This window comes from Drosophila eugracilis, unplaced genomic scaffold, assembly GCF_018153835.1.
Source record: "Drosophila eugracilis isolate 14026-0451.02 unplaced genomic scaffold, ASM1815383v1 contig_2088, whole genome shotgun sequence".
In the NCBI taxonomy this organism is placed as follows: Eukaryota; Metazoa; Arthropoda; class Insecta; order Diptera; family Drosophilidae; genus Drosophila; species Drosophila eugracilis.
This window is the reverse complement of record NW_024572964.1, coordinates 1,516,566-1,542,995: the sequence shown is the minus strand read 5'-3', so window position 1 is coordinate 1,542,995 and position 26,430 is coordinate 1,516,566. Positions and strand designations below refer to the sequence as shown.

The 26,430-nt window shown below is 42.6% G+C and overlaps 4 protein-coding genes across 9 annotated transcripts; 3 read left to right on the top strand and 1 right to left on the bottom strand.

Annotated features, from left to right (window-relative positions):
- Window positions 1-10: 10 nt before the first annotated feature.
- LOC108102790 (puromycin-sensitive aminopeptidase) lies at window positions 11-5,911 on the bottom strand. Of its 2 annotated transcripts, XM_017207958.1 has the most exons (7): window positions 5,777-5,911; window positions 5,483-5,548; window positions 4,712-5,322; window positions 2,589-3,405; window positions 901-2,225; window positions 719-841; window positions 11-654 (listed from the first exon to the last, which is right to left on the bottom strand). In XM_017207958.1, the coding sequence occupies exons 1-7, from the start codon at window positions 5,838-5,840 to the stop codon at window positions 442-444; spliced, it is 3,219 nt and encodes a 1,072-aa protein (XP_017063447.1). In that variant the 5' UTR covers window positions 5,841-5,911; the 3' UTR covers window positions 11-441. The 2 variants fall into 2 exon arrangements, with proteins under 2 accessions (XP_017063447.1, XP_017063448.1); XM_017207959.1 differs by lacking the exon at window positions 5,483-5,548.
- A 401-nt stretch (window positions 5,912-6,312) lies between these two features.
- On the top strand, window positions 6,313-13,593 carry LOC108102791 (protein cueball). The gene is made up of 4 exons (XM_017207960.2): window positions 6,313-6,700; window positions 10,795-12,199; window positions 12,263-12,596; window positions 12,658-13,593. Exons 1-4 carry the CDS (start codon window positions 6,607-6,609, stop codon window positions 12,757-12,759), a joined length of 1,935 nt encoding a protein of 644 aa, XP_017063449.1. The 5' UTR covers window positions 6,313-6,606; the 3' UTR covers window positions 12,760-13,593.
- Window positions 13,594-13,962: 369 nt separating this feature from the next.
- On the top strand, window positions 13,963-19,586 carry LOC108102834 (poly(U)-binding-splicing factor half pint). Of its 3 annotated transcripts, XM_017208025.2 has the most exons (5): window positions 13,963-14,091; window positions 14,761-14,854; window positions 17,117-17,411; window positions 17,650-18,153; window positions 18,210-19,586. In XM_017208025.2, exons 1-5 carry the CDS (start codon window positions 14,089-14,091, stop codon window positions 19,225-19,227), a joined length of 1,914 nt encoding a protein of 637 aa, XP_017063514.2. In that variant the 5' UTR covers window positions 13,963-14,088; the 3' UTR covers window positions 19,228-19,586. The 3 variants fall into 3 exon arrangements, with proteins under 3 accessions (XP_017063514.2, XP_017063516.2, XP_017063515.2); XM_017208027.2 differs by lacking the exon at window positions 13,963-14,091 and having other exon boundaries at window positions 15,196-17,411; XM_017208026.2 differs by lacking the exon at window positions 13,963-14,091 and having other exon boundaries at window positions 15,187-17,411.
- Window positions 19,587-19,963: 377 nt separating this feature from the next.
- Window positions 19,964-26,185, top strand: LOC108102855 (protein zer-1 homolog). Of its 3 annotated transcripts, none has more exons than XM_017208053.2 (10): window positions 19,964-20,290; window positions 21,733-21,779; window positions 21,837-22,193; window positions 22,320-23,134; window positions 23,189-23,313; window positions 23,375-23,546; window positions 23,604-23,765; window positions 23,830-23,991; window positions 24,202-24,681; window positions 24,746-26,185. In XM_017208053.2, the coding sequence occupies exons 3-10, from the start codon at window positions 21,893-21,895 to the stop codon at window positions 24,905-24,907; spliced, it is 2,379 nt and encodes a 792-aa protein (XP_017063542.1). In that variant the 5' UTR covers window positions 19,964-20,290; window positions 21,733-21,779; window positions 21,837-21,892; the 3' UTR covers window positions 24,908-26,185. The 3 variants fall into 3 exon arrangements, with proteins under 3 accessions (XP_017063542.1, XP_017063541.1, XP_017063543.1); XM_017208054.2 differs by lacking the exon at window positions 21,733-21,779 and having other exon boundaries at window positions 19,965-20,290; window positions 24,202-24,351; window positions 24,436-24,681; XM_017208052.2 differs by lacking the exon at window positions 21,733-21,779.
- The last annotated feature ends 245 nt before the right edge of the window (window positions 26,186-26,430 follow it).

Here is a 26,430-nt window from a genome sequence, read left to right as displayed (position 1 = left end):
CCATTTTAGATTGACTCTTACTAGAAATTGCATTTATTTATCGTAATAAACTCAACACGTACATAATTTCCAGGGGATAAAAAGGTGAATGGAAATACACATTCAATAAGCTTAGGGGTCTTAAATGCTGCTAGGGGTTTGCGTCCAAATTAGCCCTTGTTATAGGGCGAGTAGTCAATAGATATATGTGTATACTCCCGTTTGGAGCAGTGGCTATAGGTGGTTTCTTGGCTAAAGCTAACCTTTTTGGCTCTCTCTTCTTGGGGCTAGCTTGCATTTACTTTATTTGTGACGGCTTTGGTCGTATGGTGTTATATTAGTTGTAGTTTACGATGACCTGGTTACGGGTTACTGGTGCTGTTTATGGTGCTTCTGTTGCTGTGGTTACACTGCTGGTGATTCTTATTAAATGCTTTGGTATGCTGAAGGACGCAATTGGGTTTAATCTTCATCCCTCAGGAACGATGCCAGCTGCTTGCGGTCCCGACGCAGCCAGGCGGCGTTTAGGCGGATCGTCTCCACTGCCTGGGATACAGTACGCTCGCAGCCGGGAATCTGGTTGACCTGGAAAAACTCCTCTACCTCCTTGGCTCGCTCCTCGGAAGCGAAATTCTCGATGAGATACTTGATCAGTCGGGAGAGCAAGAAGCCACCCTGGGATAAGAAAATATATACTTTAGGCCAGCTTTATGATAACAAAATGAAAAGTTTCTCTTACCTGATAGCGTTCCAGAAGCAGTTTGTTGTTCTCCTTGAAAAAGTCCCAAGCCATGTCACGACCCTTGGGATTGATGGCCACGGCAACAATTACAAATACAGAGTCTTGAGCTCTCACTTCACCCTAAACAATATAAGATCGGTTAACACAGATACCCAACCCTTAAAGGACAGAGTACTAACCGACATGGCAAAGTCAATGACCCGGCGCAACAGCTTAGTATCCCCGCAGCATCCCAGGGCTCGCGAGATGCGGTCCTGTTCCTCGTGCAAATCAGTCGCTCTGTACAGCTCGAGCATTTCCTCAAAGATCTTCTCATCGCCATCCTGGAGGACTGCCTTGTAGCAAGCAGTGCGTAGATCGGCTGGCAGCGGATTTGTGCCATTCACATGGCTGCGGAACCGCTGTTGAGCCTCTTCAATGGTCTCCTCACTGCGGAAGGAGACGAGGCGCGTGAGCACAAGGCTCCTGAGCAAAGTGTCCAGATGATTCTCCCCGTCGCGTGGTTCCCAACCCAGGCGATAAGCTACCGGCTCGTACAGATTCCTTCCGAAGCGATGGAAGTCCTCCATAAGATCCGTATGTGAAATAAGGATGTGCAGATTGGTAAGCGAGTTGGTTATCGCAGTCCATACAGTATAGTTGGTTTCGTTCCTGTACGAATCTACCAGAGCCAGAACCTCGGCAGTACTTGCGTGACCCGCCTGCACCATGGCAAACATATCATCGATTAATCCCAGGCGATCCAGCGGCGGCAACTCCACCTTCTCAACCGCGGGCATCAGCTTTTCTAACATATCTTTCGAGTAGCGGGTACGGTAGTAGCCCACAGTTCCGGGGTTGATCTTGATCCAATCGCCTTCTTCGACATTATCAAGGGTTACCTCCATGGAGGTTTTGTCAAGCAAGAAGGTTTTGGCAATTCCTGTGGGATTCTTCGAGGTGGACACCGAAATGGGCACCACCCATAAGCAGTTCTCATCCGCCTGAGATCCATCCGCAGTAAACTTGCACTGCTTCAAGCGAAGTAGGCGTTGATTTTTTCCAGTCTGCTCCGATTCTACGCTGATCACCGGGAAGCCCTTGTGCTGAGTCCAAGAAGTCATAACCTCACCAACGTTCTTTGAGCTGGCTTCCTGCAGAGCTGCCCACAAATCCTCGGTGCACGTGTTTCCATACTGATGGCGAGTGAGATACAGATTCATTCCCTTTCTGAAGTCATCCTCTCCAATGTAGTCGTGAAGCATGCGAATCACTGAGGCACCCTTATTGTAGCTGATTTCGTCAAAGATCTCGTCGATTTCAGATGGGTGACCCACTGGCACCTCAATGGGATGCGAATTTTTAAGAGAATCCAGCTCCAGAGCACGTGTGTACATGTCTGTGACAAACTGCGTCCAGATGTCATACTCAGGGAACAAGTGGTGCACGCACAGGAACTCCACAAAAGAGGCGTAGCCTTCGTTCAACCACAGATGGGTCCACCATTCCATGGTTACCAGATTGCCTGCAAGTAAAGGTTTCAATAAAAAAAAAAACAATCTTTACGTTCTTTCTTAAGTTGAACTTGTTAGGGGAATACCCTTAAAGAATAGAAATTCATTGAAAATATCAAAGTCAAGACATTGACACTAAAACCCAAAGGAAGAATAAATTCCCAAGTAATTTGCATACCAAATTGGGTTTCAGGTGATTCTGCGTCAGACGAGCTGAACTGAATACACCAGAGACGAATAATCTTGAAGATATTTTATAGATCAAAGACTGCTGCTGAATTTAAATCCAGTCCATTGGGTCTTTCGAAATATTTGAGTCAGGGCAAAACATTTACTTCTTTGACACCGGATATGGTCCGCCTGTAAGTACTTACCGAACCACTGATGGGCAATCTCGTGACCCACTGTCAGGGCAATTGACTGCTTGCGCATCAGCGAGGTGTTCTTGGGATCCACCAGGACGAAGGTCTCGCGGTAGGTGACCAGTCCCCAGTTCTCCATGGCGCCGGCAGAAAAGTCGGAGATGGCGATGAGATCCATCTTGGGTAGTGGATAGGCGATATTGAAGTAGTCCTTGTAGTAAGGTAGCACCTTGGTGGCCACCTCCAGAGCAAAAGTGCCCTGCTCTCGTTTGCCAACAGGTGTGAAAACCCTGACTAGAACGCCATCGTCGGACTTGCCCTCCACATAATCGTATTCGCCAACAACAACGGCCACCAGATAAGTGGACATGATAGGTGTACGGTCAAAACGCACTCGCCGGAGTCCGTCTGACAGGGAATCTTCCTTTAAGACCGGCATATTAGACAACGCCACTCGATCCTTTGGCACCACCAGCGTAATGTCGAAGGTCGCCTTGATGGCCGGCTCGTCCCAGCAGGGGAAGCAGCGCCTGGCATCGGTGGCCTCAAACTGGGTGACTCCTGCGTATCGCTCTTCGCCGTTGGGCCCGAAGTACTTGCTCCTGTAAAAGCCCTTCATTTTGTCATTCAACTCCCCCGTAAAGGACATGTGGAGGACTCCTTGAGTCTCGGCCGGGATCTCCTGGGCAAACTCCAGCGTGGCGGTCTCGTTTTCCGTGGAATACAAAATCTTCTCCGGCTTCAACTTGGTGCACTCATAGTTAAGCTCCACCGAATCAATGACAATGTCCAGGGCATTTAGGGTTATTTGGGTAGTGGGCTCCTTGACCTGCAAGATAATCAATCAACGTCAGTAACCGTTAGGTGAGCAACCCGAAACATAAGTTCGAAAACCAGTAAGCAGAAACAGTTAGTCAGGTCCGAGAAGAATGGACAGAATCTACAAACAGTTACTTCAAGGTCGTAGAAATGCGGCTTTCTTGGCTTTGTTGTGGGTTTCCGGCTTAAGCCAGGCAATCACAGCGGTTGAAAACGAGTTTTTTGGCGAAATTCATACACTGCCCAAAAGAGGATCCAACCGATTGAAAGTCTAATTTATAACTAAGCGAATGGTAATGTAATTCTTTCACCTGCCTTATCAGATTAATCAAGTCTTTGCTAAATGCCGGCTTAAAAAGCATTTCCAATTTGCATAAAGTTGCAGTTTAAACCACTTTTTGTTGTTGGTCAAGATGAATATACAAGCTAAGGCTTTTATAAAATAAATTATTCAAGTTTTAATGGATATGAAAAATATCATTAAAACTTAATTAAAATAAAAAAAAATTTGAATGATGTTTATATTTTGATGGTAAGATATGGTATTAGATTATCATATTAAATATACATATTCCACTATACATTTTCAACTTCAAATTTGAAAGACTCTTAAATGCAAAACTGCATATTATTAATTTCATAAAAATTATAAAATATTCAAAGTTAAATAATAATTATCTTAGTACTAGGGTACCAAAAGTGCGACTTGAGAGCTTTCGGTCGATTCCGCCGTTGACGCAAACTAAACGTAAACAAAATCCACCGTTATGAGCGGCATTTGCAAAAAGAGATTGTCTCGAATAAATTTTGCGCGGTACCCTCGAGTGCCACATCCAAATCGCCAGTCATTCCTTCTGCCGACAAAGAAATCGCACTTCCTAGTGGGTGTACTTATAGCTATATCTGTTCATCAGACCGAGTGTTTGCCTGCATGCAAATTGCAGCATAAAGAGAAATGTTAACAAGGAGAATGTCCGATCCCAAATATTTTTGCACACGTCAGAGGAAAAAGTTCACACAATAAGGCGCAGAAAGTAACAATGCGGGAAAAGTGAAAGTGGCTGGAGAGAGAAATGAAAAGAGACGGAATATACAGTGGGAACTTCCTAACTGAAATCATTAAATACTTGTTGAATAGATTCTTTATAGACTACTGATTGTCTCAAAAACTCAAAACAAACCCATTTTCCCAATTCCTAACCACCCATGTACTAAAATATACCTTATCTCTAATATTTCTCTGGCAAGCAAGATAAAACTGCTGATGAAGACTAACTTTCGAATAGTGCAACTAAAAGGGGCTCTATTGTACTTACATTCACTTGCACTATGGTCTTGCCCTTAAAGGTGAACTCCTGGAGGTTCGGTTGCAGCTGGAGCTCGTAGTGTCGTGGCACCACATTAGTGGGCAGTCTTTCGAATTTCGCCTTCTGGGCCATCTTGCGCTCCTGCTCCAGTTGTTCCTCCTTGCTTACTAACTGCGATTGCTGGTGTGCTCGCCTAACCTGATGGTAATTACACCCTTGATGATGACGATCCTGACCGGGAACAACGTCCGCCGATGTGTGAGCTAGGATGGCGCGGTATTGACTGCAAAGGTCTCCCAGTAAGGGGGCTTCGCTGCTTTTCAGAGGTGCTCCAAGTGAAACACAAGAGTAATCCCTGTAGAACTGCTTCTGCACCTTCACAAACTGCTTCGACGAGATTAGCGCGTTGAGGTGTCCGCTTTCTGCTCGGAAAATTGTGTTTATTGAGAGGGTCTTATCTGCGATCCTTCTAAAGTTTGGCTGCACCGGGAGGTTAACTGGAGTAGTCCAACAATGGTTAGCAACGACAGTGGAGGAGCTGTTGTTATCGCCTGGTGTTTTTAGTAGCAACAAAGGTTTGTGGGTGGCGGGAAAGAAGCAACTCTGGATGTACCTGGTTGCTAGAAAAGGGGAAAAGCTGGTTAGCACTGGGATATATAGCACACAGAGCACGTAGCGCAAAAAATTCAAGCGTGAATTGCACTGATAAGCGTTGTTATTTGATTAGCTATCGCTTTGGGGGCGTGGCGGGGGCGGTCTATAGAGCAAACCAAAGCAAACCTTCACACAAATGCTGCTCGAAATCGGAATTTGCCTTGGCTAAGTCCAAATTGAGTTTTCCCAGTTCTGCAAATACAATGGCTATTTATTAATTCCCAAGTACGAGTGCCTAATTCCGGAATTAGTTTAGCGGAGGAAAGTCACAATATGCGGCGGTAGCAAACAACACGCTTCGAGTGGCCCACTTGAAAGCGGAACGACTGGAAGTGGGTCGCTGACCGCCGATCAGCTGTTCTGCCGCCCACGCAACCCGGTAAATGCCAAATTAACTAAGTGAAACCATTGTGTAATCACCGTTTTTTAACTTCCAAGCCTGCTTAGCTGTGCGAATACCACCTTTCAGTGCATTTTTGTACATGACTTCCGACCGAAAAATAATTAAAATAAAAATAAGCACAAGCAGCGCAACTCTACGGCAGATTTTGTGTGTAAGTGCGTAACTTACCAACACTGACAAAGCACTTCCAACCGTTATTTTTGGTTTGAAATTAGGTATGATATTTTTAATTTTTAAGAGCCACAACAATTTAGATTTACTCTTTTAACTTTTTGAAATATTTATTATTATTTATAACTTTATCTTTTGACTGTTGGGACACAGGCTTCTTTAATTTAATTTTTTGTATATAAGTACATAATATCTATTGCATTAACATTTTTTTATTTAAATAAGTTCCTTTTAAGAATACCAAGGCCAAGAAAAGTGGTAATAGACCGATATTATAAATTTCTGTACGGTAGATTTCTATCGAACGCATGACAGTGTTGTGAATTGATTTACATTCGAATCCTTTTCAGCACTGGATCACTATTGGTCTTCTTATCGTTTTTGTTGTGGTATCGATAAGTAGGGCCCGATAGGCCAACCTCCGATCCGAAACAAGTGATTTTTAAAGTTAGTTTAAAAAACTTTTCGGATCGAACGGTCGTTACCGGGCTCCGCGGCGCGTTTTTTAAAACCCTCTCCGAAAGTCCGTAAATTCAACGCGCTGTTTTCTAAACTCCTTTTTCCAATTCCCCCTCCATCCGTCAAGCAACGGCTACTGCAGCAGCCAATTCCCCCAACATAACCATAAAGCCAGGCGATTGTGCAATCGAAGGTGTCTATATAATCCATCTGTACGATGATCCGGATCCGAATCGGAATGGAGAGTCTTCCAATTTTAATACTCGCCTCCTGCCTGCTAATTTCAGCCCATGGAACACCACTGGAGTGGGGTAAGAACAGCGCTTCCTTAGTAGGAAAAGGAAAAGAACAGTTAGGAGGAGATGGTGGCCCTCTGGCAACCCTGGTGCCTAACCTTCATTTTGCCGTCGATTGGACAATTAGAAATCAATTCGACATAAACAATGCAGCCAGTGGCGGTCTTATGTAACCGCTTGACATTAGCAGAAGCATATTCCGAATCGTATGTGTTTGTGCGTGCTATCAGCTGACTATCGGAGCTGCCCCGCTACATGTTTTATCTCCTTTATCAGTGGCAGGGGCGCGCTTGACTATCAATGCACACGTCGCTGATAACTGATAACTAATGGCTAAATTCTAATGTCTGATACTCATTATTATTTGACATTTTGTTGTTGTTGTTGCGCTTTCCCCTGGAAAGGTTACTGCACGCTCTCTATTTCTCTTTTACTCTCTTCTTTGGGCTCAACGTGGCCGGCAAAAACAACTGTAAAATACAGTTGAACTTCCTTTGCTACAATTCTCCGAAATAGAGGATACATTAATTGGAGTTAATTTTTATAGAAATGGAAATCAATCAGCTTGGAGTTCCACTGTACAACGCAGCAAAATGTCCCCCACTTGAAGATACACTGCCCCTTTTTAGGTGGGATGAAAATTTGAATTTAAAATGGTTTCACCTCTGACAAAAGGGAAACTCTCTGGCACTGAATCTTAGTCATCTCCAGATGGATAGTTCATCAGAATGGAGTTGCACTGTACTCGGCATTTGCCACCACTCTGGCCGCCATGTGCCCGATTTACTTTGTCACGTATGCCACAACATCGCGTTTGCCGGTTTGTTTAGATTTCGGTGATATTGCGCTTAGTTGCGATTTCTTTAGTCTCTTGGGTTTCCTATTTCAGAAACTGAAACATAAATTGCTTACCAGCTCAGTTCTATATAAACTTAAATTTAAAACCGACTGGCACTGTCGTGGAATTTCTGAATCGCAACCCGAGGCGTAAGATCCATTTAATTCCCTTCTAATCGGGCAAGTACAGATTGCTTGTGCAAATAACCCCAGAAAAAGCCATCTGGAAACCCGATCTGGAATGACATGTGTATATAGCTCATTGCCTATAGCCTATAACGAGATCAGACCACGTGCGACTTGGGAACTTTTCCGAAGTATTCCATTAACACTTGCCCGCTTCACTATTAGATAATGATAATCGGTGAAAATGGCACCGTGACGCACCAGGGCCCGTGCGAAAATCCATATCGTAATGGTATTTCATGAATTATATTGGGCTAGCCATAAGTATTATTGACCGTTGGCCTATCACACATTTTGAGTGGCCCATTATAAATCTCAATCATTTCGGTTGCTGTCCAACAATAACCGGCAAAGATCCCAAGATAGTAACTCGTTCAGTTTATTAAACTTTTCTTCAGTAAGAAATCAACAATTCAAGTTTTATCACTTAAAAATATACACTCACTTATATTTTTCACTCTTTTTTAGTAAGATTTTTCTAAATTCAAAACATTCACTTCCATGAATATAATTAATAACATTTTTTAGGAAAACTTTATCAACAATTTCACTTTACTCAAATTCTTCATATTATGTACCAGAAGAAATTCCAGAAAAACAATTTTTTTTACTTTACGTTTATTACCACCTAAAAGATGTTTATACCTAAAAGGCTAATGGGGTTGGGTGGTTATTAAAACATTGTAGTTTTTGAATAGTTTATTGTTTAATAATTATGTTAGGATTTGTTAGGTTATTAAACAACTGGTCTTACCACTTAATGTAAAATATGTTCATAAATTTAATATAAATATATGTATTATAATAAATACTATATGTATAGATAATAAATAGAGGGGAATTAGTAGCAATTGGTTAGATTTTGTATCACTCCCTGGCAATTTTCAACCAATAGCTCAACAAATGAACTCGGTAATACAGTGGTATTATTGTATATTGGCCATTTAGCATTTTTTGCATCGATAAAAACGTTGACCTCAAACCAGAAGCGTGGAGGTCGACTGAAAGGTTCGTTCGCAACTGCGTTTTGAGTGGTAAATGCTGGCTAGGCTTTGTTTTAGCAACTCTTTTTTACAACCATCGATAATTGGTCAGCACTCCGGATACATATGCATGAATCATGAATAACCAATAGCTAAATCCACCATTTAAAGCTCTGCAACTAGGATTTTCTGAAACTCGAACGAGATCGAGTGGCAATACCCATTATAACCCAAAATAACTTGAAGCTAAACAAGTTTACCCAACATCTCTAGTTATCTGTTTTCGCTTTTTTGCTTTTTGTTGTGGTCATTCGATCTTTTCCCACAAAGACAGTGACCTAGAAATTTTTTTTTTGGCCATTGACCAGGTCGCACAAGTGATGGATATTCGATCTGATCGATTGGTTAAGGGGTTATTGTACAAGGAACTGTGAAAGTAACGCCTTGATACAATGCAATCCAATCCGATCCGGAACTGCGGCCGTTTCGGTTGATTCTGTTCCGCCAGCTGCAGTTTTCCCATTTCCGCGAGAGGAGTGTACAAAAAGCGAGTCAGGATTGTTTGCTTTATTTGTTTGCACGGCAGCAGGTGTCGCATTTACTCACCTGCCTGGCTAATTAAATAAATGACACGCCCCCAGAACGTTGGCAACAGGTTCTTTGATCTCGTTCGCGATTCAAAATCAAAGCCCGAGGGGAAAGGCGAGCGAATTTGGATTTCGGAATCTCGGAATCACCGCCATTTGCCGCTTATCAAAACTTGTCAACATTTTTCGCCATGTTTTTGTGTACAAATTTCAAGTTTGCTATTGATTAGAGGGATTGATACTATTATAATATAGCCTGATCCTGACGTCACTGAGATTTAGGTGTTTCTGTATTCGGAAATTACCTCGTAAATTCAAATCCATAAGAGGGAATCATTTATTTTCAACAATTTAAAGCATTTATCAATTAGGATTGTTAAAAAATGGTATTAAGCTTTTAAATAATTTACTCATGATTCAATAGACCTTGAAAAACTGTTTCCAATTCAAATTCAGTAAAACCAGAAACATGTTTTGATAAGAGTTTAATCTAAAGTCATTACCTTAGTCATTAGAAATGCAAAAAAAAACAGATGGAGCCCTCAAGAGTTTGTTGTATAAATCAAACCCTTTCAATTCTCTGCCCTCGACTAAAATCAGATAACAGAAATAGCCTTGAATAACATCATAGAAAACTCTTTAGTAATTAAAATTGATTTCACAGGTCAAAAAGATTGACATTACGTATCAAGGGATTTCCCTGGGGCTTTTGCAGGTTGACGTCTTCAGATCCTTGTCGCCTGTTGACTAATTTACAACACCTTATCAGTCTAGACCTTAGGCGCATTTTAGGTTCTGATGATTGGAATTATTAACTATTCTCTGAGGCAGCCGGCGCCGCATTAAATAATCAATAAATATAAATAAAGCGCAGTTTGGACAGTATTCATTGCTGTATATTGTTGCAAAATTAAATTCGAATCGCAATTTCCACAAAAGGCGGCGCTTGATTGAAATTCGCGACACTTTTGGCAAGTTTATTGACGGCCGACGGGAGGCTTGAGGGGGGGTCTTGGGGGTCTTCGGCTTTGATTGAGCTTAATTTCCGCAAATAAAGCACGGGGTCTTATGCGGTTTCAACTCTTATCGATTTAGTGAAGTGATGCTATCAGTCACGTTTTTCCATTCTAGAAGCTCTTCAGAACTATTTTTGTTCTTAACAAGGGCTATTCCTCCATTCCCACGGAATCATTTTGGAATCTAGATTGGGTTACAAAGATCGATTTTTCTGTAATCATAAGTGATATAAATTACCATACTAAACCATACTTAGTGGGTAATGACTCACGTCGTATCAGTTCACTATATTTATCACGTAGCTGTCATGTCAATGATCGGTCGATAAATAAGCATGGGTGGGAAAAACTATTTGATTTCTTTTTAAGCTTTTTTTTTTTTGATAAAAATATTCCAGCATAAACAGACAGTAAAACAATATATTTATATAATACCTAATATCTATGTATTAAACATCTTATAAATTCTAAAAATTTTCTACACTCTTCTCTAATTGCAGACTTTGCTGTCACGCTGAGGACAAAGATTCAGTTCATGGACAGCTCCTGGCAAACGATAGCAACCGCCGCCCATGAGTTTGACGAACTCTCCGCCTTAACCTTTGACGAATCCGAGGAGCTGATCTACTTTAATGACCTAAAACACCAGAACGGCAGCATATTCTCTCTAAAAAGGGATCTCTTGGCCAGTTCGCATGTGGTTGACCAAACGGTCGCCCGCACGGCTAATGAATCTGTGGGAGGATTGGCCTACGATCCACTCAACATGAACCTTTTCTGGTCGGATACTCAGCAAAGAAAGATCTTCTTCGCTCCCATCCATGGTTCCGTGAAGCCCAAGGTTCTTGTAGATCTTAGCGCGGAAGGAGGACGTCCAGATGGTGTGGCCGTAGACGTGTGCCGCCGAAAGCTATACTGGACCAACTCGAACATTACGCATCCCACCGTGGAACGTATCAATCTGGATGGCAGCAACAGAACCGTTATTATTGGTACGAACATCGACATGCCAAGGGGTATCGTGGTGGATCAGCTGTCGGATCGCCTCTTCTGGATTGACGACCTTAAGGGCGTATTCTTTGCAGTGGAGAGCTCTAAACTGGACGGATCCGATCGTCAAGTGGTGTTGAAGGATAAGCACCATGAACCCTTGAACCTGGCTGTCACGAATGATGCCATTTACTGGACAGACCGTACCACGCGGGCGGTTTGGAGTCACCCAAAAGTGCCAGTTATTAAGGTTACCACCACTGCCCAGCCGGAGGAGGAGGATTCCACAGATCCGACCGATTTTAAGGATCCAGAACCGGTGGTCGAGGACTGTCCACTCGTTCGCGTTGCTAATCTTAGCGAAGAGGCACGAGGAATTGTGGTACGCACAGGTTTTTACCAGAGGCTCCAAAAGGATCACCATTGCGCCAGCATAGTGCGTAAGGTTAAGGATCGCGTGGATGAGCAGAGTAGAAAGAAGGAAATACGCAGCCTGCTTGACCAAAAGATGAAAGTACTGGAAGACGAACGCTGTATGAATGGCGGCGAATACAAGGCCGCAACGGATCTGTGCATCTGCCCGACCGGCTTTAAGGGATCCCGCTGCGAAATCCGCGAGTGCCACAACTACTGCGTTCACGGCACTTGTCAGATGTCTGAGTCGGCCTACCCTAAGTGCTACTGCCAGCCGGGATTCACGGGTGAACGCTGCGAGGTGAGCGTGTGCTCAGGACTTTGTCTTAATGGCGGCCACTGCCGGGTGCCCAAGGACGAGAACGAGGCGCCCAGCTGTGAGTGTCCTTCTAAGTTTGGAGGAGCTCGCTGCGAGCAGAACTCCACGGAAATCTGTGCCCTCTTCTGCCGCCTGCTGAAACACGAGCCGGAGATCTATGTGCCCTTCGGCTGCCACAGCATGTAAGACAATTGTTTTTTGCATTCCATAAAAATCTAAACTAATATCACATTTTTTCCTCGCAGTTGTGAGGAACTGGCTCAAAACAACAACACCAACTTTGCCGTTCCGCAGTACCAGCACCTTGAGGTGTGCATAACGCCCAAAGTGTGGACGGGAAGCGTAATAATCATCCTGGTCGTAGGCATCGTGTCTAGCTTGCTCTTAACTGCCGTCATTATCCACGGAATCCGTCGTCTGTACAAACCAAAACGACCACGCATAAGGAAGACTTTTGTTGTACGCAAACAGGCCAGGACCAACTCGGCAGGTGACACTCCCTTGACCAACCGCCCACTGGCCACCGAACAGTGTGAGATCACGATTGAGAACTGCTGTAACATGAACATCTGCGAAACGGTAAGGATATTACTTTCTTGTTTTCGTAGAAAATTTAAATAACTTGCTATTATTTGTGCAGCCCTGTTTCGACCCTAAGCTGGTGGAGCACACGCTGGCCAAGTCCAGCTGCAAGGAGGACAAAAAGATACTCATCCACAACATGGAGGATGATCTGTACTAGGGTGTGGCAGAAGGAGAACGACCTGCCCCCAATAACTGAACCTTGTGATAGTCGTCGTCGTCGAGTGCGGATGGTGTATTCGAGCTTGAAAAGCTGCTGCCCGCCCGGCCCTCGACCCCGTTAGCCGCCAAGGTGCTCACTCAGGCAACCAGCAACTAGAAACCAACCATCCACAGCAACAGCAACTTAAAACTGATGAGCCTGGGACACTTAACACTCGCCAAAACAAACCATTTACTTAAGCCGAAGCAACATGTGTACTTAGCGATCCTGGGAGCCTGCTTCGGTATCGTTAATTTATTCGTAGGATCATTTTATCCCAAAACTAGGATTTTTAGCTCAAAGCTCCATCAAAACTTGTACACCATTTTTTAGTTTTTTTATTTTTTATTTGGTTTTTATTTTGAATTCGCAATGTTGAAATGAAAGTAAGTCGCGCGACTGACATTAGCTTTAAATATGGAAACGCACGGATACCAAGAGCCCTAAGCGGCCACAAAGACCATTGTGATTGTGATTACTTACACGTAAGCTGCTGTAATTAACCCTTTCAAGTGAGTCATTGTTCAAGTTCCTGCTCCCCCTTTTGAAACTAACTAAGAGTAGATAAATTTCCCTTCCCATTTAAATGCAAAATCTTGCCTAATCGGGTGATCCCTTCCCCTCCTCATCCTCATTGTGCACTACTTAAGATTCGTCAAAGAAAAAACACCCAAACCGTTGGGAAAACTCTCGCAGAACGTCTGAGAGTTGTAAATATTAAAGCATAGTTTAATTTTAGTCGTAGTCCTTAAGAAAAGGGTTGAATAAAGAAAAACTACATGCAGTTAAAAATGAAAAGAGTTCTTACTTGCATTTCACAACTTATTTCCGGCTGAGACATTTACATATGTACATATATAACTACTTATAGATCATCACGTTAACAAAATGATAGACCAAAAAAAAAATAAACACAGCTGTAAGACACTTGCCAGATTTTAAGCTTTTTTTATATTTTACACCAGCAAGATATTTTTAAAACAAACGAATATTCCATGTTACACGTAATACTTTATATTGGCCGCGATTAGTTGGGGTTTTTTAAATATTTCCGATGGAAGTGTGGTAGTAATTTACAATCCCAAACTTAGACAATGAAAAAGAACATTGGGGTCATTCAATTACTATCGATAGTCGAGCGAACCAATCGAAAAATAAAAGCATCGACCGAGTGTCACCACTATTTCGTATCCATCTTGACAAATTTTTCGCAAAAGAAGTAAAAGTTAGAAAATAACATTGCTACGGACAACAAATCGCAAATATAACATATAAAAACCAACGAGCATGGTTAGTATTAACAAATCCGTGTGCAGTTTCCTAAAAAGAAAGAGTTTAAACTACTTTTCTAACATCGCGTGTTTTGGGATAGCCTGTAAAATTTGCGCATTTTTTCGGTGTCTGAGAGTGGTGTTGGTTGCTGTGCGTGGTTGTCTTTGAGTTTCAAGGGGAAGCTCTGTGTGTTGGTGGTGGCGGGCGGAAGCAACGGAGCACCCAGTGACCTTGCCTCCGTTTGGGACAAATACGTCATACTTTCCGACCCCTTCGGATGTGTATCTATCCGAGTTAACACCACCCGCGTGCACTTCTGAATTCATCCGTATAGCAGAAGTACAGCCCTTTGGTTGGATTCTACCTGAGGTTGGGTAAGGGACGAAGCTGTCACATATGGTGGAACCTTTTTATCTAAGGCGTTAACCATATCTGCTTACCTATCTCTCCTCATTTGGTAAAAATTATTTGCATTTTGCTATTGTGGAATTTATACCTAAAGCTGATATAAACGATCTAAACAGATGGCTGGAATTGTTAAGTAGTAGTATAAAAAAAACTGAGTGTAATTCTTGACCTACATTATATATGTTTGTTTTTATACTATGCTATTATTAATCATTAAAGAGTTTTTATCTATAGTAACTTCTATTTAAGACCCAGTTAAGCCCTTTTTTTATCTTTCAGGGAAGCAACGACAGAGCATCAAGATCGCCGCGTTCGGATGATCAGCGCGAGATCAGCGATATGCCGACCACCAAGAGATCGCGCTCCGACTCCGGTGAGTTTCCCAGATTTTCGTCTATAAATAACTATGTATAGAGGAATGATAACCGTAGCGATCAGCACATCGCTCCCAAAAAAAATTGTTGTGTATGTCTAAAAAAGGAGCTTGGCACATAGGTTAATCAACAAAGCAACAATCTACGAAACGGAATCCACAAGGAGCCGGCCTTCCAAATTGTATTGTATTTTTTGGTTGTCCAAGCATAAAACATAAGCACATCTTATATTTTCTCTCCTACTTGTACTTGTACTCTACTCTACTCCGTTGCATCTAAGGGCAGCACTGACGCCACTAAATAATCGGTTTTTCTTTTTGTTCTGCTTAAGTAATTGCAGACTTCATAAACGCACGATGAACTCTAACTCAGACTGTGAGGTGTGAGGTGAGGTGAGAGTCAAACAAATCGATTTGAGAGTCAGTCTATCGCCAAAAGTTGAAAAGGCGCGATCCCCAGTCGATAAACCAAACCAAAACATATATGCTAATTAACGAAAGCGAAAGCGCAATGAAATGCGTATGCGTAATGCGTATTGTTGTTAATCTAGGGCATCAGTGAGTCCTGAAACGAACCGAAACGAGCCAACGAATCGCCAGAACTAATCCAAAATGCATATATAACTATTATCTCTCTCTTTCTCTTTCTTCTATATCTCTCTTTTTTAGTTATCGTAAGCGTTTTTCTCCTTTTATGTTTGTTCCGCCTAAAACTAAGTTTTATCGAGATCGAAATCGAGGTTCGCGGGTATTCGAGATCGAGAGAGAGATGACCAATTAGATAACTCCACTACTACTCTACTACCAATCTACTACTACTACCAATCAGCCACAAAACAGCCCAACCAGAACATCGACATTAATCCGCTTCTAACCACCTCGCCACCACGTCGTCGTGTGCCGCCAGCCGGGGACTGATCTGGGTCCTGATCCTGTTTGTGATTCTGATTCTGGCTCCGGTCCTGTCCTGGTTGCATTTACATTAAGTACCAATGATTTTGTGTTTTGTCTTAGCTAGTTCAGATCAACAGTCCGTCCAGTCAAAATCGTGTTTTAAAATGGGGTACAAAGCACTCACATAATCCGTTCTTAATCGACCGATCTTCCCGATCATCATCCGCATCTAGTAATCATTACATTTCGACCAACGGGTCGAGCTCTCTGCGAGCTCTGTCTTCGTAAAAAAAAGCATTAAATGAGGGTAGATAACAGCTATAGGTAGGGCAGTGGAGAACCTAACCAACTTAAACATATTGTTGCTCTTATTATCGTTTCAGCGTCTTGTTTTCTTTTTTTTATTTTTCTCTTTTTATCACTGAGCAATGTAAAATGTGTGTGACCCTTCTTCAAGTCAGTTACCACGCCCCCAACTCATGGAAATCGAATACGAATACGAAAACCGCACCTAAGGTTGCTTATAATTTCTAATTTTTATAAACTACTCGACAGAGCTGAGCACACACGAGGAGTTCGGCAAATCCCCGAGGCCCAAGTCACCCTTTTTTACTGGAGGGGATTCACCGGATATCCTTCAGTGTGCCTAGTTCGCCTTGTCGCTCACAATCGGATGTGTGTCGGCGGAGGATTTTTGATTTGATACGCATTACACATTATTTGACACATTACCTCATATTTATATATATAATATCTACAGTTGCATCACATACACTACGTATATCCAATCTATTGCCTATCCATAAGCGAATATGTTTTATTTGACGGGAGCCTTTCTTTTTTATTCTTGCATTTTCCAGCCTTTACAAATAAATGACAAAAACTCAAGCCCCTCTGCATAAACGATAGACTCATAGACTCTCATCCCACGCAAAACAAACGATAAGCGAAAGCATTAACCTTAAGTATCCAATAATAAATAATCGTGACAATAATACCGTTTGCCCATCGATTCACCATCGTTAGATACGGGCTCCAAAACTCAACCGATCAGCTCGAGGAGCCACCGGCGGCAGCCTCTATATGATTAACAATTTGTTTTCTTATTTTTTCTTTTTTGTCTTCATCTTTCTTGCAGGCAGCAGGCAGTTTTTGTCTTTATTTAAGCGGTTTCAAACGCAATCTCTTGACCAATTTGTCAGTCCTACTTTTGCCTTCGGAAAAGAGAAAAAAAAAATGAAAGAAAATCAATCGAACAAGTCAAATGAAAAGTCGAATCGAATCCCAAACAAATTGCATAGCTGATGATCAACTGAACTGAATTCCCTCCCCGTTATGAGATGCACTAATCCCTCTTCCCAATTCTAGGCAAGTCCACGGATTCGAAAATTCCCTACCTTTCGCAGCCTCTGTATGACCTCAAGCAGACGGGCGATGTCAAGTTCGGTCCGGGCACCCGTTCAGCGCTCCTCGGTCTTCTGGGTGGAGCCCTGCCCAAGCTCTCTTCTGAGCAGCACGACCTGGTCAGCAAGGCAAAGAAGTACGCCATGGAGCAAAGCATCAAGATGGTGCTTATGAAGCAGACCCTTGCCCATCAGCAGCAGCAATTAGCCACTCAGCGGACTCAGGTTCAGAGACAACAGGCACTGGCTCTAATGTGCAGGTGAGTTGTGAAAGCAAGGGGCAGACGATTATCTGGTATTTATGGAAATTATGATGCAAATTCTGTAAGTGTAAGCGAAGGTTAGTTCTCGCCGCTGCAGCTCCGCGTTACTGGAGGCAGTCGATGATGTTCCAATCAATGTGCGCCCATAGCTGATAAGATCTGATTCCGACTACCACATATTATTTACATTTTACTTTTATAAAAAGTTTATTAACTAATCAACTTTCTTTTTCAGAGTCTATGTGGGCAGCATTTCGTTTGAGCTCAAAGAGGACACGATTCGCGTTGCCTTCACTCCTTTTGGTCCCATCAAATCAATCAACATGTCCTGGGATCCCATCACACAAAAGCACAAGGGATTCGCTTTTGTGGAATACGAGATTCCCGAAGGCGCCCAGTTAGCGCTGGAGCAGATGAATGGTGCCTTGATGGGAGGCAGGAACATTAAGGTAGGACGACCTAGTAACATGCCGCAGGCCCAACAGGTGATAGACGAGGTACAGGAGGAGGCTAAGAGCTTCAACCGCATCTACGTAGCCTCTATTCATCCCGATCTGTCCGAGGAAGACATCAAGAGCGTCTTCGAGGCATTCGGTCCTATCCTCTACTGCAAGCTGGCCCAGGGAACTTCTCTACACACGCACAAGGGCTACGGCTTCATCGAGTACGCTAACAAACAAGCTATGGATGAGGCCATCGCCAGTATGAATCTCTTCGATCTGGGCGGACAACTGCTGAGGTGAGTGTGTTTAATAGCAGGTGAAACAGAGTGTTAAATAAATGTATGTTTTATAGGGTGGGTCGATCTATTACGCCTCCAAACGCCCTGGCCTGTCCTACAACAAACTCAACGATGCCCACTGCCGCAGCAGTAGCTGCAGCGGCGGCAACTGCCAAAATCCAGGCCCTGGATGCGGTGGCAAGCAATGCCGTGCTGGGCTTATCGCAAAACACACCCGTTATGGCAGCCGGAGCAGTAGTGACCAAGGTTGGAGCAATGCCAGTGGTTTCAGCAGCCACATCGGCGGCCGCTCTGCATCCTGCTTTGGCACAAGCAGCACCTGCTCTTCTTCCCCGGGAATATTCCAGGCCCCCCTCTCCTGTGGCTCCCAGTTTGCTTGGAGTTCCTGCTGGCCTACAGCCACTTCAAGCGGTGGTGCCTACTCTTCCACCGCCTGCCCTTTTGGCCACGCCTACTCTGCCCATGACTGTCGGCGGTGTTGGTGTTGGCATAGTGCCTACAGTGGCCACCGTGTCAGGAGTGGAAGCTAGTAATGGAACTGCAGCTGCAGCCGCACTTTCTGCTGCTGCGAATAATGCTGCTGTCACGGCAGCAAGTCTTTCGGAGAACATCAAGAAGGCGCATGAGAAGCAGCAGGAGGAGCTACAGAAGAAACTGATGGATGAAGGCGATGTGCAGACGCTTCAACAGCAGGAGAATATGTCCATCAAGGGTCAAAGCGCTCGACAGTTGGTAATGCAACGGTTGATGCGACCAGTGGATTCACGAGTAATCATTCTGCGAAATATGGTCGGTCCTGAGGATGTAGACGAGACCCTACAGGAGGAGATTCAAGAAGAGTGCAGTAAATTCGGAACCGTTAGCCGGGTGATCATCTTCAACGAGAAGCAGACGGAAAACGAGGACGATGACGAGGCGGAGATTATCGTAAAAATCTTTGTAGAGTTTTCGGCAGGAGCGGAGGCAATGCGAGGAAAAGAAGCCCTCGACGGCAGATTTTTCGGTGGCCGAAGAGTGGTCGCTGAACTTTACGATCAGGGTATTTTTGATCAGGGAGATCTGTCCGGTTAGACGGGAGATGAAGTTTGCCGAATTCGTTTGTCATTTTTTTACGTAGCACCTAAAACAAAAATGATGCAAGTTTATTTATTACGCTAGTCCGAAAACAAATGACCATTGTTTAGCGGCACGGCAGCCAGATTACAATTATGATTATGATGAGATGATTCTGCAACGCAGTGATTTAGATTTAAAGAAAGATCCCCTTAGGGAGGAGCGATTTTCGGTGTTTTTGTATTATTGCTTTCTCTTGGAACGCAGAAAACCACAAATGAAACCCAAGCACACAACGGCCGACTAACAAATTGTACATTTACATTGAATTATTTCAGCGCTTAACTTACGAAATAAATAATAGTTTCCCAATAGAACTCGAGCTGGTTTTTTTTTTTTTTGGGACGTGAATAATTTAATTAAATTTTTTTAATTTGTCTCGTCGAGTTTCGAGCAATTTAAAATATTCGATTATTACTAACGAAAGTCGATAGCATTCGGTTTTTGGTTCCAACTTTAAAAGAAGAATATCGATAGCACGAAGAGAATTTAAATCGTCTATTTTTGATTTACGGAAATTCAAATTTAATTTTCGTTTTCTTCAATTTTTATTAAAGTTTATTTAGAATTTTCTTATTCTGTTTCCCAATTTTATACCTGATTCTTTGAAATATAACAAATTAATGAAATAAAAAATTTGTATAAAGAGGAAGTGGGTGGTATTTTTACTGGTATTTTTGGATTTGTAGAGAGCATTTGGTTTCAAACCGTTTCACCATCTGGTCTCATTCTCAAGAAGAAAGAAAATAGAAATCAAAATAATGAAGTGATTTCCATACGAAAAACGCAAAATTGCAGAAAAACAAAAAACATTTGCTGGCGATCGAGCGCCGCGCATAACGGTACAACGCTGGGCAATCGCTAAAAAATCGCTCGCAATTCGCAAGCTCGCTGGCAAACGCAAACAAAGACACAGCAGCAGTGGCAAAGAAAAGGCAATAGCAAAAGCAAGGAAAGCAAAGGCAAAAGCAGCGAGGGATTTTTGGAGGCTGCTTCTTGGGGCGACATTAAAAAATAAAAGGTACAGAAAGCGTGGGGATCGGATTGGAGTAAATTCTGGTTAAAAATACCCGGACAGCTGTTCGCAGTTTGACTGTCGCATGTTGGAGTCCCGTGTTGTTCAGTTTATTTCGTTTATTTTAGTCGCCCAGATAAGCCAGACAGACTGACGCTTTTTGTTGTATTTTTGTGTTTTTTTTTTCCAATAACTACGCACCTACACACGAACAGTTTGTTTGTTGGCATTCTTTATATATACAAGTACATATATTTTGATATGTGATGTATGTATGTGTATATGTGATCTGCGGAACTAGAGTTTGTGGGTTGTGCATATACACATTGGACATTGTAGATTTAAACTCTGGTTTGTTTTGCTTTGGTCTCCGACTAAGTTTAATTGGGATTATAATCCCCAAATCCCTATCTCACCTGGCCAATTGGATGACCCTTGGTTATGTAACTTTATAGCTATCGGAACCCAAGAACCGAAAACAGATTAAACCAAGGGGCACGTGCATTCGCTGTTAAGGCTAGGCAAGATTGGCCAGTCATTAAGGGAAATTTAAATTTCAACAGTTCGGAGCTAAATCGGCTTTAAGGTCAAGCCATATTTTATACCCAAGTGATTAGTCAAACATGACAACCAAATACGCAAAAATATGTTTTAATTGAAGATCAAACACCTATTTAGTTTAGTTTTTGTTTGTATGACAAAGAAGTTGAAAACTACCATAAACGCCAGAACAGCTGATTTAATTTAAATAAATTATTAGTGATAAAGTAATAATCATGCTTAATGTTTCAATTGATAAGCTCAACATTAAATACAAGTTTCGAAATCATATGTGACTATTTAAACCATTTTAATTCTGCAATATTTAAGAGAAACCACATTTTCATTCAAGTTTTTGAAAATTTGATTAGTATAGAGTTTGATTTGATTCAAAGGTTGGGGCTCTCACTTGTCAAACCCACATGACGTGCAATCTCTAACTTGGTCGCAAATCATTAATAAGTAATACACTAGGTCACCGTAAACTATTTCCTTCGATTACATATAGATAATCATATGTTTATATAGACTAGCAATTATATTTGTATTTTCCTATTGCCCACATATACAGAAATCATTTATCTCGTGATTAAAAGTAAAAGCCTATCTACAATAGTTTTGAATCGATTTTGTTTTTGATAGGAAACTTGTTTTCAATTAAATTTCATTATCAACCATACAAACGTTTGTTTAATAATCGCAGAATGATGTCATCATTTTGAGGTTTTGAAGTTGAATATAAAATAATATTTTATTACCACATTCTGAAGTTCTGTTTTTAGGAATTCTAATCACATGCGTATTCTTTACTTTTTGAAAATTTGCATAAAAAACCAACTATTAATTTTTTCGGGATTAGCAACATAGCACAGTTTCCTGGTAAAATATGTCAGTAATTTATATTTCAGTCGATGATGAAATGTCTAGCTTAGGTCGTATACACCAAGAACACAAAGTAAGACGAAGTCAAACTTCCGATGAATCATGGTTCCATCATCTCGATTCGTTTCAGACAACAGAGCCATCATAGAAGCACAACTGGCGGAGCACAAGAACTGCGGCCCCAAAATGAGCTGCAAGGTGCGGCTGATGGAGGACGGCTCGCTGGATGAGGAGCCGCTAACCCTAAAGGAGATCGCCTACCAGAAGCTGTGCAATAACCTAGATATAATTAGCAGCCACCGACCCGACGGCCAGCGAGGCCTTAATCCGGGAATCGTCCTACCCAACGAGATATGTGACGGTTTTCTGGAGAACTACCAGCGCTTCAATCGACCACTGGACGACAGCGTCATCCGTCTCTTCGAGGACACACAGCGAACTTCGCTCAAGATCGTCAATCTGCGCAACAGCACCCTAAGCAGCATAGGTGAGCTCTGCCCTCAATTCGACGCGCTCTTCACGTCCGGTCTTATGGGTCCAAAAGAATATAGAATTTGATTCATATTCATATATTTAACACAAGTTTATCCATAATTAAATTTATCTTTTAAAGGCTTAGAGACCCTGATGCGACACAAGCTTTTCGCTTTGTCTATGTGGTATTGCGACATGATAACCGTGGGATCACACCACCTTCTGGCTCATTATGGCGACAGTCTGCGATCTCTGGAGCTAGGGATCAGTTCCCATTTGCTGCAGTACGCCGAGCCCAACGAAAAGGAGCCTGTTGACTTCCAATTAACATGTCCCCACCTGCGGCGATTAGTGCTCAATGGTGTGGTGATGCACCATCGACTGCAGTTCGCCCACCTGCACGACCTGGGCCACCTGGACTTGACCTCCTGTGTGTTGGCCAACTTCAGTCTGGAGGCATTGGGATCGCTGCCCAATCTGCACACTCTCATCCTCTTCAATGTGTGGCCGATTGCCAATCAGCTGCATGCAATATGTTGCTTGAGGCGGCTGTGCACATTGGACATATCAATCTCCAGTTCTGGCAATGGTCATGGCACTTACGATCTGCCAGATCAAACCCTGGAGATGCTGATGGACAACCTGCGACATCTCACACATTTGGATATCTCGGGGACGAATTTGGCAGGCAACGGGGTGGCTACTAAAGAGTCGACGAGTACAAGCGGTACGCAGCCCAGCACCAAAATGGAGCAGCCCTTCGCCCTTACTGACATCCCGGGACTGGCATTGCGCACCCAGCGACCGCTACAGTTCCTGGGACTCTATCACACAGCCCACTGGGCCTGCAAAAGACACGACATCCCAGCTCTAGAAGTGGCTGGTGATGCCAATGAGCAGCAAATCCTCACTGCAGCTCGCTATTATCACGACAGACCAGTGCTATTGACAAGGGTGAGTCATGAAATGGGTTTAAGCCATCTGAATTTTCATGTTTCCTCTCAATAGGTACTCAACGATCTGTACCATCTCTTCCGTTTCGAGAACTGCAAGGACATACACACGGCACTGGATGTTGTACTCTCCGCCATGGACCGACATCTCAAGTTCAAGCACATGCAAATCTCTGGCAGGTTAGTCCTGAACATCAAGACAAATATTATCTTTGCTTAATCCGAATATCCTTATTTTTAGTGCCACCCTGTTCTACATTGTTAAAGGGAGAGATCGATCAAAGTTTGGAACACTCCTGCGTAATCACATAATTCGCACTCTGCTTAATGGTATGGAGATGCATCTCACAGACGACACCATGCTCCGAAATGGTTACCTCACGCTCACCCAGTTCCACATGCCAGTCGATGTGGTAAGCTAAGCTAAATTCGATAGCCAATCACATCGAGATAAATTTCTTCATTTACAGCTCTTCGAGTACGAGCGTCTCATCAAAATATTGCTACATGGCGTTTCCAAGACGGAACAAGAAGGCTTTGTCCAACGCATTGCCATCTATCTGCTGAACACACTCGCTTGTCAAGTTGATGGACGACAAAAGCTGTTCCTCGGAGAATTGGGGGTTGTTAGTGTAAGTCTAGATCTTCCCAACTATGCATTTGATATTTGTGCTTATTGGTGATATTCTTATTTAGACCATGCTGACGCTGATCAAGGATCGCCTGACTCGCTCCGTCTTCGACGATGTGATGGAGGTGGCTTGGTCCACCATGTGGAACGTAACCGATGAGACTGCTATTAATTGTAAGAGATTCCTCGATGGCCGCGGCATGGAGTATTTCCTTAAGTGTTTACATGTAAGTGTCAACTGGATTTACTAATGGCCATACTGCATAGAAATCTCAGGAAGAAAGCTATAAATTGTCTATACTTATTAAGCTTACTTAGAGGAGCTTCAAAACCGGCTATGAGGAAGCAAAAATATGTAAAGTCCATGATTTCATGGACATATAGGGAATGTTTTCCATACTTGAACGTTTTTAACTGAATTATCTTTTCCATGTCAGACCTTCCCGGATCGTGACGAGCTCCTGCGGAACATGATGGGCCTGCTGGGCAATGTTGCCGAGGTAAAATGGCTGCGACCCAAGCTGATGACCCAGGAATTCATTGAGGTGTTTGCTCGCCTGTTGGACTCTTTGAGCGATGGCATCGAGGTGGGTGGTGCTAGTGCGAACTTGATGGCGAGATTGCGAGAGAGAGAGATGGGCAGTGCTAACAATGCTAACCTGCGCTTCCAGGTCAGCTACAATGCGGCTGGAGTGCTGGCGCACATCGCCTCGGACGGAGCCGATGCCTGGACCATAAAGACGCCCAGCAGGGAGCACGTGCTGGAGCGCATGGTGGCCGCCATTCAGCGGTGGAACATCAAGAGCGAACGAAACATCAACTACCGCAGTTTTGAGCCGATCCTTAGCTTGGTGCGCTGCTACGAGACGCCCCAATGCCAACATTGGGCTGTTTGGGCCCTGGCTAATCTGACGCAGGTGGGTGTATAGTGCACTTATTCTTATATAGAATTCGTAACTTATTTACTTTCACTTCTCACAGGTTTACCCCGAAAAATATTGCCAGTTGGTGGAGCAGGAGAATGGCATCCAGATCCTGAACGAGCTGATCGAGCACGAGAGTCCCTACTGCGAGATAAAGCGCATCGCCCGCCTAGTTATAGAGCAGTGCGACTCCGGGTCGGATCGTATGATCGAAGGCTAAAAAGATATGTAGGATAACGCCTAACCTTAGGATTCGAGTTTGTTGTAATGTTTTTTTTCTGCTTCCCCTGTTTCCCGTTTAAGGGCAAGTGTTATATTGTTCAGGAGATTCTTCCATGACTTTTATGTTTACAGTGAGAGCAGCAGATAGATGCAAGTTTAAGCTACGCGAGAATTAAGCAACTAAAACCTAATGAAAGAAAAACAAACAAAAATAATCGATAAATACATAATTACTAGTATATATGTATATGTATATGATGTATCACATGTTGTAAGCCAGCGATCTTTTTAGGCCGTCGAAGTGTAAATATTGTTAAACCCGGAAAAAGAAAGATACTGATAGTAGGAGCAAGACAGCTGGAGATTAAATAAATCCTTAAGAATTGAATTCCCTTCCTTGATCGACAGCTATATAGGCGAATGCATTGAATTTAACTGTTCGATCTGTTCCTAGATTTGTGTTCATTATTCGATGCCCGCTCCCCACTCTTCTTGTGCTTTCGCATCACCCATCTTAATCGTTCTACATAATCTAGCTATATAATCTAGAACCCTAGACTAGACCGTAAGCGACTGTAAATAATTGCAAGTAACAGTTTTCAAAGTTCTGCGCTTGGCATTAATAATATTTAAAACATTGTATGTTATCATTAGTTACCTTATATTACGTATATATATATTATTTGATTCGTAAGCTTCATCACGCTTGTGTCTTACACTTCATTTACCATCAAAAATCACATGAAACCCATTGAGAGTTTTCTCCCGAAATTTCCTGTGTGTTAGGTTCAACTTTTCTTTTGAGTTTACACTTTATTCATTACAAAATTAGTTTTGTTAATTTTAAAAACAATTTGTAATTATTAATTCAACCATTGAAATAGTTTTAAAAATTCAATTTGGTAAATGTTGAATATAACGTACGCTCATCTCCCTTTAAAATCAAGCTCAGGAAATGCAATATACTCGTATATATATATTTTCAAAAAGTTTTTTACCGCTGAAACAATTTTTAACTGATTTTTATTTAATTTGAAACAAGCATTATTAAGATAATTTTTTTGACTTATTTTAAACAAATCCTTGAGTTTATGTTGAAACTTTAAAAAAGTTTTGAAAATTTTTGATTATCAAATTGAATTATTAAACTGTAATCATAAAACATCACATCAAAAACGCAACTTTGCAGCAGAGTGTGGAGTGTGGCAAGAAGAGTTTCTTCTTCTTCATATGTTTGTGGTATATGTAAATTTCAATAAAGCTGCATCTATGTAAACGTTTGAGGGTGTGAGTGTCGAGCTCTGGAATTGCGTCATATTCCTTTCCCCACAGGGGGTGGGTGGGTGCAGGCCGAGGAAGGAAATGCCAACGAGTTGGAAATGCTTTTTAGGCATAGCGCATGTGCCGTGGGAATCCCGCATCCCCGGAGAGGCTTAGCAACCCTTGCACCTGCTCTCCCACACTCTCTTCGCTCTCTCTGTTCTCCATTTTGGCAGTTCTTTATTGTCAGTTGTCATTTTG